Here is a 12,049-nt window from a genome sequence, read left to right as displayed (position 1 = left end):
AGGATCATATGGGCCTCCACAGAGTAGAGGTTTGTATCAACAGATTTTGTTTTTTTTTTACTAGAAATGGATGTCAGCCACTTGCTCTATCTATTAGGTCCATAACCTGACAGACACAAATTGAAAAACAATATGTCTACTTGCCAGACCCAGGATTCGAACTTGGGACCCACGGCGTTATAGTCCAACGCTTAAGCCGAGCGGCCACCGTGGGCGGTTGGTTTTCATAATCATGTTGAATACAGTCTTCCCGTCTAAGCATACACTTATGTTATTCTCTTTCTTTTGATTTTTTCCCTTTGTTTTCTTTGCTGTGTTTCTTTAAATGAACTCCTCGAGAACACCAGTTAAAACCATATTATATCAATAGCATCCAACCTATAAAACAAGAGGCTAATCATCTGCTATACTATGAATTTTAATAATATCAATTTTGTGTTGTAAATTACATACTACATTTAAACATTTTTATAGTTACCAGTTCAACAATACTAAAAATGTTTTGTAATCGGCATAGAGTGTTTTACTTAAATCTTTTTGAATTTTTGCTAGCTTAGGTTGTTAGCGAAGCAAGAGGAAATAATAACCGAGATGAGCGAGCGGGTGCAGCGGTGGGAACAGAGGCTATGGGCGGCGCGGGGGGCGCGCGAGCGGGTAATGCTGCGGGCGCACTTCCTCAAGCTGCAGCTTCTACGCCTCACGCAAGACCACATTATACTGGATGCCTACCATTCCAGAGAGATGCAGCTTGTCAGCCAAGTGCGCCACAAGCAGGACCAGGTAAGCGCCTCAAGCCTGGTCCACTCCTATATATTATGTCCATTTGCCCATCTCTACTGGACGGAGCCTAAATATATTCAACTCAAATCACGGAATCATTTGTAATAAACTTCACTATCAAAAACAGTAAACATTTTAACCCAACTCTAGATTCATTGAAACAGTCAATTGCATGAATAATTATTATTATTATTGTCCAGTCTAATTGTTATGATGAAACGCACCCACAGTCACAGTGGCCAATTTGCTAGAGCGGCCATCTATGAAGCATCGGGTCACGGATTTGATGGCAGGGCTGGTCCAAAAAAAAGGATGTCTTTTTACCGATGTATGTTTGCAAAGAACCATTAATTATTTCAGCGAACGGTTAACAATCATTACTCGTAAAAATGGTCTTAATAATAACTTTCATTCAGTTGAGACCTATAATATGCTCCATATGTAGTTTACTTAAATATATCAAATACGTATGTCAATCGTATCAGAAATTGAAAGAAAAGATGGTAACTGTAAAGCCGGCATGTTTCATTTCTAATCGACCAAATTACAAAATATAATTTTTTTTCTCTGGCTTCCAAATCAACCACACCAAAAATGCTCCAGAACTCCTATCAAATGCTGATAAACAAACATTACTATCAAATTAAATGTAGTTTGGATAGTCACATCATAAAAATTTCCGCACTTCAATAAAAAGAACACTCCACAAAACCACACTTCATGCTTCTTCCGGTGAAAGAGTAAATATATTCCCATTTGCACGTCATGTTTACCATCTGTAATAGAATACTAAAGCACATGGACTAACTGACCGATCTAACTATGAGCAATGTGTATTCCACAGCGTGTGATTACAACTCACCATGCCCCACTAGACATTTCCCGTGTAGCTTTCTTTATCCCGACACACCTGCCGAGGTGACTGTTATTCGTCGTCTTTTGCTAATTAGGTACCTTACCGCACCTAGTGATTTCTATGATCGACATATTACATTCATAGGGAATCCGTGGAATTAACCTGAATTACTCAGATTTTGAAACACTGCAAACTCTTTACTTCACAACATTATTTTCAATGCTCGAACTTCAGGTGAAAGCTGTACAAGATTACGTCAAGATGTTACAAAAAAGTATGGAGCTACAGAGGTCATCGGTGAATGTCCTGATGGAACAGACCAAGCGGCTGGAGGCACAGCATCACCAGGTTACGGCTGACTCCCGCTTTGCCACGTTTCTGCGACGCATCTACAGGAAAAAGCAGAAGCTGCGCAAGCCCATCACCAGCGGTACCTACCATTTATTATGGGTCAGATGCCTGGGGCTAAATATCTAGTCTTACTTATGTAAACGAGTGATGTTATGTATCCAAAAATCAGCCTCTCTGCCTCAAGCCTGCCACTGACAATAACGCCACTTGGTTTTTAACTCCGCAGGTGCGGTAGAACTTGACTTTTAGATTACTTTACAGTTCATAATCTCGCGTGCTAACAATTATTTTGTTATTATTTCAATATAATAATTTTTGTTATTAGAAAAACTTTGAAATACATATTTGGATATTGAATTTTTGATTAGGGGTTCACGTGATCGTGTACTCCCGTATAATAACAGCCACTGCAATACGGCGTTCTATATTTTGGATCAGGATCAAGTTCCGATAGCTGGAGTGAGTCAGAATCGGAATCTGAGTCCGAGAGCGAGGAGGAGTCGGAAAGCGAGAGAAATGACGGCGATATGGGGAGAATGAGATTGGACTCTGCCACCTGTCCGCCTGGCTGCGACCCCCAGCACTTCGAGCACACTATTCAACTCAGAGACATCAGGTTGATTTTGCATTTGCATACTCACCAAACTAATAATCATCTTTACTTTAATCGTTTTATTCCCGACCCGTGGGTTGCGATTCGACCAACAAAATTCATTAGGTATCAAAAAATATGTTTGAATAAAAATCTTAAATTCATCTTACATCTTACATCAGACCAAATTTTATATTTACATTTATTTATACTGTGCAAAATGAACGTATTTTTAAATTAATATTTATTGGCGAGCGGCAATGTGTCCGCTTATGAAGTTGTGGGTTGTTTTTCACTTTGTGTTTGGACCTGATAGGTTAAGCGAGTGACTAACATCCATTTCTTGTATTTAAAAACCTCATCGTGGGTAGGCCAAGATCCACGTTGGATTATAGAACTAGTTTTTAAAAAATCTGTAAAAATGTGACACACATGAAATCAATACTCGATCACCCAAAATCATAAAAATCTGCTGAAAGCCGTAAAACGTTCAATATAAAATTAATAAAAGTGCAATGAACAAAATATGTATCCACAATTTAAAAAAATAGTATTCAAGAAACTAGATTCAAATGGCAAAGTTTGACAGTAACCAAACCGAGACAACCAAAGTCAATTAGAATTTTTAATTGGCTCAGATTTCAATTTTTTATAAGTTAGTACCTATATATTATTCGGTTATTCAAAAAATAACTTATGCCCCTGTTCCATTGCCACGCACAACTGTCAAAACCTGACTTTTTTTATAATATAACTTTACAGTTCAAATTGGCAAATTAGATGAATGGTGACTTTAATTTTACAGTATGTAAAATTTTGATCTATCAACTTTGCATAACATTCAGTCGGTAAAATGTAAATCTCCGTGTGATGTTTGTTGCTTTTTGTGCTAAATAAATGTATACCTAAGTAAAACTAATCTCATTTAAAACTTCAACCTTAAAGGCACGAGTTGGAAAACCAAATACGGGAGCAAGAGAGGCAGATAGAAATCAGCAGAAAGGATATTGAAAACGGTAACAAAGAAGCGAAAGCTCTCATCGCCCAACTCGAAGAGAAGCAGAAAACTTTAAAAGATGTCATGGTAAATGTTACAATCTTTCTTATAACATAATAATTGTCAACAGCGTACTGTCGGAAGTCACTAATTGAGTATACAATATTGTCAGTGTTGTCATTATGGAGGGAGAGAAAACCCTTAATGAAATAAATTTCTAACCCGACTACTGCTGACCTATCTCCCCCTGTTATGGTCCCTAGCATACCTAGTGCGCGAGCATATCGATATCTGATACCTCATGAACAGTGAACTTTACTGTGCATAGAGCAGGAAATATTTAATATACGATCATGGAAATTTGACTCAATTTGTCCCACTACTGCTTAGTAAACCTTCAACTATCAAAATTAATCGATGTGCAATTTTCCAACGCCTACACAGTATACGAAATATTTTCATTTGAGTAAGATAGTGCACATAATTAGGTATATTTGACTTTTATCGTGCAAATGATTTTGTACTGTCTGCTGTAGACAGAAAATTAAGAATTATACTAATACATAACTCACTATTGTGTGTGTTGAAAAAATTTAATAGGAAAACTGAAGAGAATCTGTGTCAAATCTGGAGATCATTGAAGATGGATTCGTTTGTCCGTTTTGACTCCACCATTGCTATTTCTCTTTTGATGTCAGCATCATAACAATCATACTAGCTTTGAAATACGAATACAGTCACACTTGGTTATTCCGAAGAAGATGGGACCCACTGAATTTGCTCGTTATAAGCGTTACTCGTTATATCAGAGAATAGGTATTTTTAAATGAGCGGTCACATAACACAAAAAGTCGGAATTCAAACAAAAATACACAATTTGAATTTTTCCCCGGAACAAGGGTGGCATTCATAAACTTCTACAAAAGTAGTTGTTTATTGTAATGAACGCTGGTAGGTATAACTTACTTCACAAACCTTGGATTTTTTTTTCAACCATATGCGTGGATACTTTTTCAATCTTGTCTGCGATAACACCAATTAGGTAGGTCCTTAGACACTTATCTAGTGTCATAAACGTAATCCGAGCCCGGCGGCATCCTGTCCAGCCGGATTTTATTGCTAAGGGTCGAAATGTTTTTAAACAATCAACACATTAACAGTTTAAAGAAAATTTTTGACGATATTTAAGCTCGGTATATCCGATAAGGAGCTCGTTGTAAAAGTGAATAAATGTATGGAGAAAATCATAAACTAAAATGTCAACGAATGTTTCCTCATTACATCCGAGATATCGCTATATCCGTGATCGTAATAACCGAGCTCGACTGTATATGGTCTGAAAAACCAAACATCAATGTCATTACTCGCACACGTTTACATTTGAAATCGGAAATCATGTGTGGCAGTATCGGAGGATACGGCTAGTCCATATTTTTGACAGTAAGAGAATAGAGAAGTCCGTATCTGACCCGTTTGGGAAATTTACAGCGGGAGAAGCAGAATCGACTGAATGAGATCCCGTGCGTGGCGGTGCTGTCAGCCGAGCGGTGCAGCGCGGAGGCGCTCTTCCAGCTGAGCCGGGGGGACGGAGAAGGTGGAGAGTGCAAGGAAGGCATTTTGGTCTTCCCTGCCTCCACCGTTCACCGACTGCGAGAGCGCATTCAAGATTTACATGCCGAAGCCCTTCATCATAAAAAAAGGAAAAGGTAATATCGAGGACTGAGTGTTTTAACAGGCCATGAAGCCCGAATATAACTATATATATAACTATATATTATATATATATATAGATCCGGTCACTAGGCAGAGAGCGATCAGGAGGTACATCTAACCTGTCCTGGTCTATCTGCATGGAAATCTGAATGTTAAAGGTACAGGCCCTAAAATGTCTGAAGCCTTTCGAGCTGTGGCTGTATCAGCGTACCATGAAGATATTCCAGGTTTACTAATGTGTAATTAACTTTGTAAAATCGTATGTGCTGTTTAACAAATTTCTTGATTTCAAATACATTTATGAGAAACTTTTGTTGTCATTAAATGCATTGAGCTATAAATTGAAATCACACCTGACGGATGTACTTTGCGGAAGAAAGCCAGAGGAGATGAGTGGTTTCAGTATTTACTATGTGTTTGTACCAATTATGTCATGTCTGTCTTCTTAACCCTGGCCCCATATACAACAATAGTGCAATGAAAACTTGACATACTTCAGTGTATGTACTCCAATCAGTGAAAAACGAAACTACATCTTAAAGTGTTTAAAGCGCAGATCACATTGCTACCTACCACAAATGTCGTGTGATATAACGTAAATCTAATCCGTCCCTCCACACTCATATGGTTGCAGCTAACCACCATCCCGTTAATCCATTAATAAAGTCAGGAGCGAGTCTCCCTTCATAACAATTATTACAGCCACTATATGTTTTATTTTATTTCAATAAATCATGTGATAATATTATGACCGGCCGCAGCATTAACAAGCAACACCTGCGATTCCTACGTGTGGATTGCAAGAACATGGAGCATCGCGTGAGCGAGTTGCGCACTTCTTGCAACAGTGTGCTGTTGCGCAAACTGCCAGGGGTCGGGGCCGGTGGAGAAATGGGTAGCGCGGCGGCGGCCACTAAAACTCTCGATGCCGTGCTGGCTTCCATGAGCAGAGCTTTCAAAATGGAGGCAGCGTCCGGCCTCACTACCGACATGCACCATCAGTTAGCTGATTGGAAGGTTAGCTTCGTATCTATTACCTACTAAATTTCTGTCTTACATTTATTATATCCTAGATTTTTTCAAATTTTATATTTAACTTCCTTATTAGGTATTGTCACCGGCCTTCAGTTGTGAAAGCGAATTATGCGGGCCGTGACATTGACAAGAGCCAAGAAGTGAAGGGTGGTAACAGAAGTACACGTAGGTGGTTGTACAATGGTATTTATTGTTCGATGTCGTAATAACAGTCAGGTAATTCCAGATTAAGACTACGTAATTGACTTCTTCGGCGTAGCGGGTAGGTAGCGCGCTCTACGCAACAGGTAATCTTCAGTAAGGCTGGCTGGACAGTGGGTATGAATCGCTATTCTGGCGGCAGAATTAAATTCAGAGGGTCGGCTGTGTGTTTGTTGCTACGCAGGGGATTCAGAGATTGAATTTTGTCGCCCAGGCGTTGAAGTCAGGAGAGAGTTGCAGGCGGAGGTCTGCTTGATTCGAAGATCGGAGTGCGAATGAATCTGTATGGCAAATCTCGCTCGAAGCGACCGGCCGGTCCATTGCGCACTCAGGAAAAGATTCGGTGGCGCAGGTGACGTAATATTGATTCTTGCAAGTTTGATCTTGTCAAAAAGTAGGTATCTGATGATTTTGGATCGTACGACGGTTTTTAATTAAGTTCATTAAACGAATTTTTGATTTTAATTAAACAAAATTATACGTAAGTTAGACGGCAATGTTGGTTATCTGCTGTAATTTATATAACCTTATGGGTTAAAATTACGCCGTTTAAAAATGAATTTAATTATTACGCGAGTGAAATGTCAATGCAAATGCTGTTAGACTGAGTGAAGTAGGCTGCAGCAGGCTGTGGTTTTTGGGGAAGTTGATGGTTCAGTCAGCCCCTTTAGGTGGTCTCCTGTGGGAGACCTTCATCTGGTATCAGTATTCATTAGTTTGTTTAAAGAACAAGTCAATTATTTGGACCCTGTACCAGTTGATGTACGGCTCTACGGTGAAGAGGGTTCGGAAGAAATATTAGAGGAACTGACTGACTGACTTTCATAGTGTGCTTACATACTGGAGTTTGAAAGTTAGAAGAAGTTTTTATTTGGGATTATGTATTTTTACTTTTAACTTATACACTGTGTTAATGATAACTCCATTCTTATATTATCATCTCTATAGCTATTCTTAGTAATATTGACTTGTGTGTCCTGTCGACCTGTTCTCTAAAGGTACTGAACTACTCTACACTGAAGTGCTGATGCCAATAATTGGACATTTTTATATAATCATTTAATATCACTGTTGTTTGTCTGTTGCAGAAAAAGGAATGCGAGTTAGCACAAAAACACTGTGCCACTTTACAGGAGCACACTAACAAACTGAGGATCGCTGCCGCTCTGCAAGCCGAGCTTCACGCTTATCAGGTTAGATTCTGTTTTGAGAGTATTCGGTCTCGGTTTGCCTTGAATTCAACTAAAGACATTTACAGCAATTATTTTACAGCACAAATATAAAGAAGTGTACTGTTACTCTAGTGAACATTGATCATTGGCAAAAAGACCTTATCGGAGGGTAAACAATACATAGTAAAATAACTGAAAAGAATAGTACATATACGGACAGTCGCACATCTTATGGGACTTAATTAAGTAGGTACAAATAATATTGATTGACAAATTTAAATTGAGTGATTTTTAATAAATAAAAATAACTACACATGGCACAATATAGGTAGGGCGGAAATAGGTAGATACTGCCATGTTACATACTGTCGTGTACTGCAAATATTCATACTACTATGATACAATCAGGGAAAGGGAATAGGTACAGAAGTACCTAATGGGAATTGCGCTACCTCCTTCCTACCGTGGGTTGGGTCGGGTGTTGTAGTAAATATAATAATAATAAATGTTAATAATTATTAACACTGCATTTTAACCGATGACATTTTAACACCAAAATTAGCTATATATTATATTATATCTCAATGATTCTAATTGTACAGTTTAATAAATAATTTTATCATCATTCATTAATTTCAATCACTAGGGTTCAGAGAAAGCAGAGGAACCAACCAGTTTGAGACCGGACACGGAGTACCGACAAGACCTCGTTCGGCTCCGAAGAATTCGCAAGGAACAGCAGCACCAGATTGAGGTTGGCCTCTTCTCCGAACTGATTCATGGTTCCACTACCTATTCGCCATATATGTATTACCTGCAGTGACTTAAATTTTTAGGATCTTCGAGGTGAAGTGCAAAGGTTGAAACTGAAGCCGTCGACTTCAGGGAGAGACATGCCGCCTCCGCTCGCTTCCAGTGAGCTCACTTCAATACCCGATACTCCTCCAAATACAAAGTATAATTTTTACCATAACCATTCTTGTTCTCATCATTTCATCGACTTTTAGTGGCCTTTAAACCAAAAAAAAAAGCTTATACGGCGCACCTCGTGTGACATTAAGGCTGTATCCACAAGCTGTCTGCATTGATTCAATTAAACCACTGATAAAGCAACCATTCATTTATTTAAAGTTTATATTACTGTGAAGTGTGAATTTATAATTATACAATTATTTATATTGTGCAGTTTTTATACTTTTACCATTGCATTTCAATTAAAAAATATTTTTTACGTAATTTTTTTTTAATTTGCAATATTTTCGATCATATAAAGCGACATTGTCGTATTATGTATCATTTAGCCAATAATGACTTAACTAACTAATAGATTAACATAACGTTTGCATCCTTGCATCTGGCTCTATGCATTTAACTTCATCGTTTAATGTGGGAATAAAAGCTAATTCATAACATTATCTTTCAGATTGATCGCCGCAGCGTTGGCCAGAAGTTTGAAAGAAGTGGGCATCGGTCGTCACTTTAATCCCAGAAGCGATTCTGCGTTACTCGACAATATTGCAAGAATCGTTCCTTCGCTGATCTCCGGGTAAAGTTATTTCAAAACATCAATAATATAGATCAGAGTTTTCAAATTGTTTTGGTACCTCCCCCTTTTAGAGTATATCATATTTTCATCAACGCCAAAGTCAGTCGACAGTGATATTATATTGAAAATTAAATTTATTTCTATACAAGCAGAATGTATCAATGCCTAGTTAAAACGCACTGAAAAACACGCCATACTGGTGAAACACTTTTTAAATGGGTTGCTTGTTATTTTATGTAACTACCTACATAAAGCACCATGATTTCAACACGCATAAAAGTATTCATACAGGTAAAAAACCTGGTGAACTGATTTGTATTATTCTTTGCCCCTTTTTAGCAGCCTACTGCTGCCCCATATCGTCTCCCTTCTTGCCGGTACCCACTTCACCGATATATATTATTGATCATATGCATCTGTGCAAACAGAAGGCGAATATATCTGGAATAATTTCAGAAAGATGAATGCGAGCGATGCCATGGAAGAGATCATAAAAAGTTTCTCGCCGAGGTCTTCCGCGGAAGCTCTGCGCCGTCCTAGGCAGACCATCGTCGACATCCTCGGACAGATCACCAAACAAAATGTTAGTCACATCATTTTTTGTACAAAAAAATATGTGCGTGGCCTCCGACCACGACACGAGTGAATTATTTGCTATGTGAATAGGGATGGCAACAGTTCTTAGGAATTTTGCCTTCAAGAAATACGTAAACAATGACAGTGAGAAACACTTTATAGAAAAAAGGTGGATATCACATTCGCAGTGCGCCCACTGCCTTGTTGAGCTATGCAAGACGTAAGCAACATTACAGTAGACATTCACAGTTAGTTCATGTGCTGTACTCACACGGGGAGGCATAAGAATGGACTTGAAACCTGCTCACGTCAACTGCCAGAATATCATACATGACGAATTTTTAATTTCACATTTCTTTCCTGCAGGCAATCGTATGCTACGTCATTATCACATGTTTCAGTTGGAGCTCGGAGCTAGTTCTTCCGCAGAAGTGGGGGGACGAGAGGAGAGAGCGGTATCCGGCTCCAGTTTCGGATCTTCGTTGAGTGTGGTGGAGAATGCGTTGCGAGCTCTATGCGAGGCGGGGAAGAACGCAAGCGACACGGACGATATCGACTCGGCTGTCGCCACTCTGCTGGAAATCAACCCCAGTATAATCAGGTACCGAATAGACGTGGAGGACGTCACCCGCGCACTCATGGAATGTAAGTTTGTCTACTTATGCATTTTCATTTTTTCTATTTTTATTTTCATCAAAATCCAGTAATGTCGTAATAGTTCTGTAATGCGATGGTTTTTAAACTTTTTTGTTTTGCAGCATCCTTATTGTATAAAAATTCTTTCAACGCATTCTAAAAAAATCTTGTTTTAGCATTTCTGAACCGCCACTTCCAAGATGCGAATCAGAAGTGTTTCTATCATAAACTGACAAGAGGTTTTTTCTTCATGTCAATCTATGCACAGTATTTTTGGGGACCTATGACTATTGTGTTTTTCTTAATAATTCTAATAAAAATAATATAGAGAAGTTAATGTAGGTTATTAGGAAAGGACACAGCGTTAGACTAAAAACTGACGACTAAAATATAGGACGAGTGATCAACTGCAGCAATACAGGAAGACCCATTTACATTTTGTTATCGCTTGAAGATGGTAATTTACCTTGTGGTACATATAATACAAAATCTTTTCGTACGTTGATCAACAATAAAAATTTCATTTCATGGCAGCGTTTGAACTCAGCTATGAGGAAAGTTGTCTGAAGGATCTGGTGAGAGCCATGGCCGAATGCTTGGCCGCCCAATCCACGGCACCGGCGGAAGCGGCCGAGGTGGCTCGCGACTGCCTTCGGGAGATGGAAGAGATCACCTCCCCGTCCCCGTCCTCCGCGCCCTCCGCGCGATCCAATCCTGCTAGTGCGGGCTCTCAGCGCGCCGCAAACTCCAAGAGGGCGTCGTTGGCTGATGACAGCGACGTCTCTTCCAGCATGCCGGCAGTTCAAATCAGCGCCGTCGTCTCGACCAAAGTCAATATCGAGGATGACACGAACAGTCATGACATTCTGAATGACAAATAGTTGTCGCAGATGCTGAACAGGACTGTTGTGGAAATCCTCAAATTATTTGAATTAATTGAATTATTGAATTATTATTATCGTAAGATAATATTATTTGACTAATATTTGTATTTTTGAAATTGTAAGATCACAAATTAATAATAGACTAGTTTTACTTTACCTGCAAAATGAAATTCTCTGAATTTTGACTGAAACACGAAAAAAAAGCTTTCACCCCACGTGACTTTGACAGAAAAACATATTGAGTTGCCATAGGGCAGACAATAGGAATTTATTCTGTTTCCGCTTGTCATTACATTACATCCACATATTTTCAATAAAATATATCATCATATATATTATAATATCATCCAATATTACTACCTATTCCTACAGTATACACGAATCTGAAGTAAATGTCATAAGTATATATACTTTTATTTATTCATACAAATTACTGCAACAGCAAAGTCCAGCTGATTGATGAAAACTCCATTTGGTTTGAATGCTATTTATTCAGTTTGTGAATAGCGCATACTAGAGTCCATATTCTTTATGCTGCCGTGCGGTTTTCCCCCCACTTAACACCCAGCATCTTAACACTGCATTCCCTCTCGTTCCCTCCTATTGAAAACTTGCAACAGTGGAACGCAATGACACAATGCTTTCCGTCCGCAAGCGACGTGACAGAACGCCAGCTTATCATACGTATTAAATTTGTTTTTATTTAACTA

General features: G+C 38.8%; 1 protein-coding gene across 1 annotated transcript in view; it reads left to right on the top strand.

Moving 5' to 3' along the window:
• The window catches only part of LOC147078260 (cilia- and flagella-associated protein 44-like), a 32,462-nt gene extending 20,433 nt beyond the window's left edge, over positions 1-12,029 (top strand). The window contains exons 15-27 of the mRNA XM_085960514.1: positions 558-780; positions 1,871-2,066; positions 2,426-2,603; positions 3,525-3,663; positions 5,065-5,282; positions 6,051-6,306; positions 7,614-7,718; positions 8,344-8,451; positions 8,534-8,652; positions 9,121-9,243; positions 9,700-9,826; positions 10,221-10,464; positions 10,990-12,029. Of these exons, the coding sequence (XP_085816640.1) occupies positions 558-780; positions 1,871-2,066; positions 2,426-2,603; positions 3,525-3,663; positions 5,065-5,282; positions 6,051-6,306; positions 7,614-7,718; positions 8,344-8,451; positions 8,534-8,652; positions 9,121-9,243; positions 9,700-9,826; positions 10,221-10,464; positions 10,990-11,336 (2,383 nt within the window). The 3' untranslated portion in view covers positions 11,337-12,029. The remainder of the gene's footprint in view (positions 1-557; positions 781-1,870; positions 2,067-2,425; positions 2,604-3,524; positions 3,664-5,064; positions 5,283-6,050; positions 6,307-7,613; positions 7,719-8,343; positions 8,452-8,533; positions 8,653-9,120; positions 9,244-9,699; positions 9,827-10,220; positions 10,465-10,989) is intronic.
• Positions 12,030-12,049: the final 20 nt, after the last annotated feature.

This window comes from Rhyacophila brunnea, unplaced genomic scaffold, assembly GCF_057557595.1.
Source record: "Rhyacophila brunnea isolate RB1 unplaced genomic scaffold, BYU_Rbru_1.0 scaffold_11, whole genome shotgun sequence".
Classification (NCBI taxonomy): Eukaryota; Metazoa; Arthropoda; class Insecta; order Trichoptera; family Rhyacophilidae; genus Rhyacophila; species Rhyacophila brunnea.
Note: the sequence above shows the minus strand (reverse complement) of the source record. Positions and strands in the feature narration are given on the sequence as shown.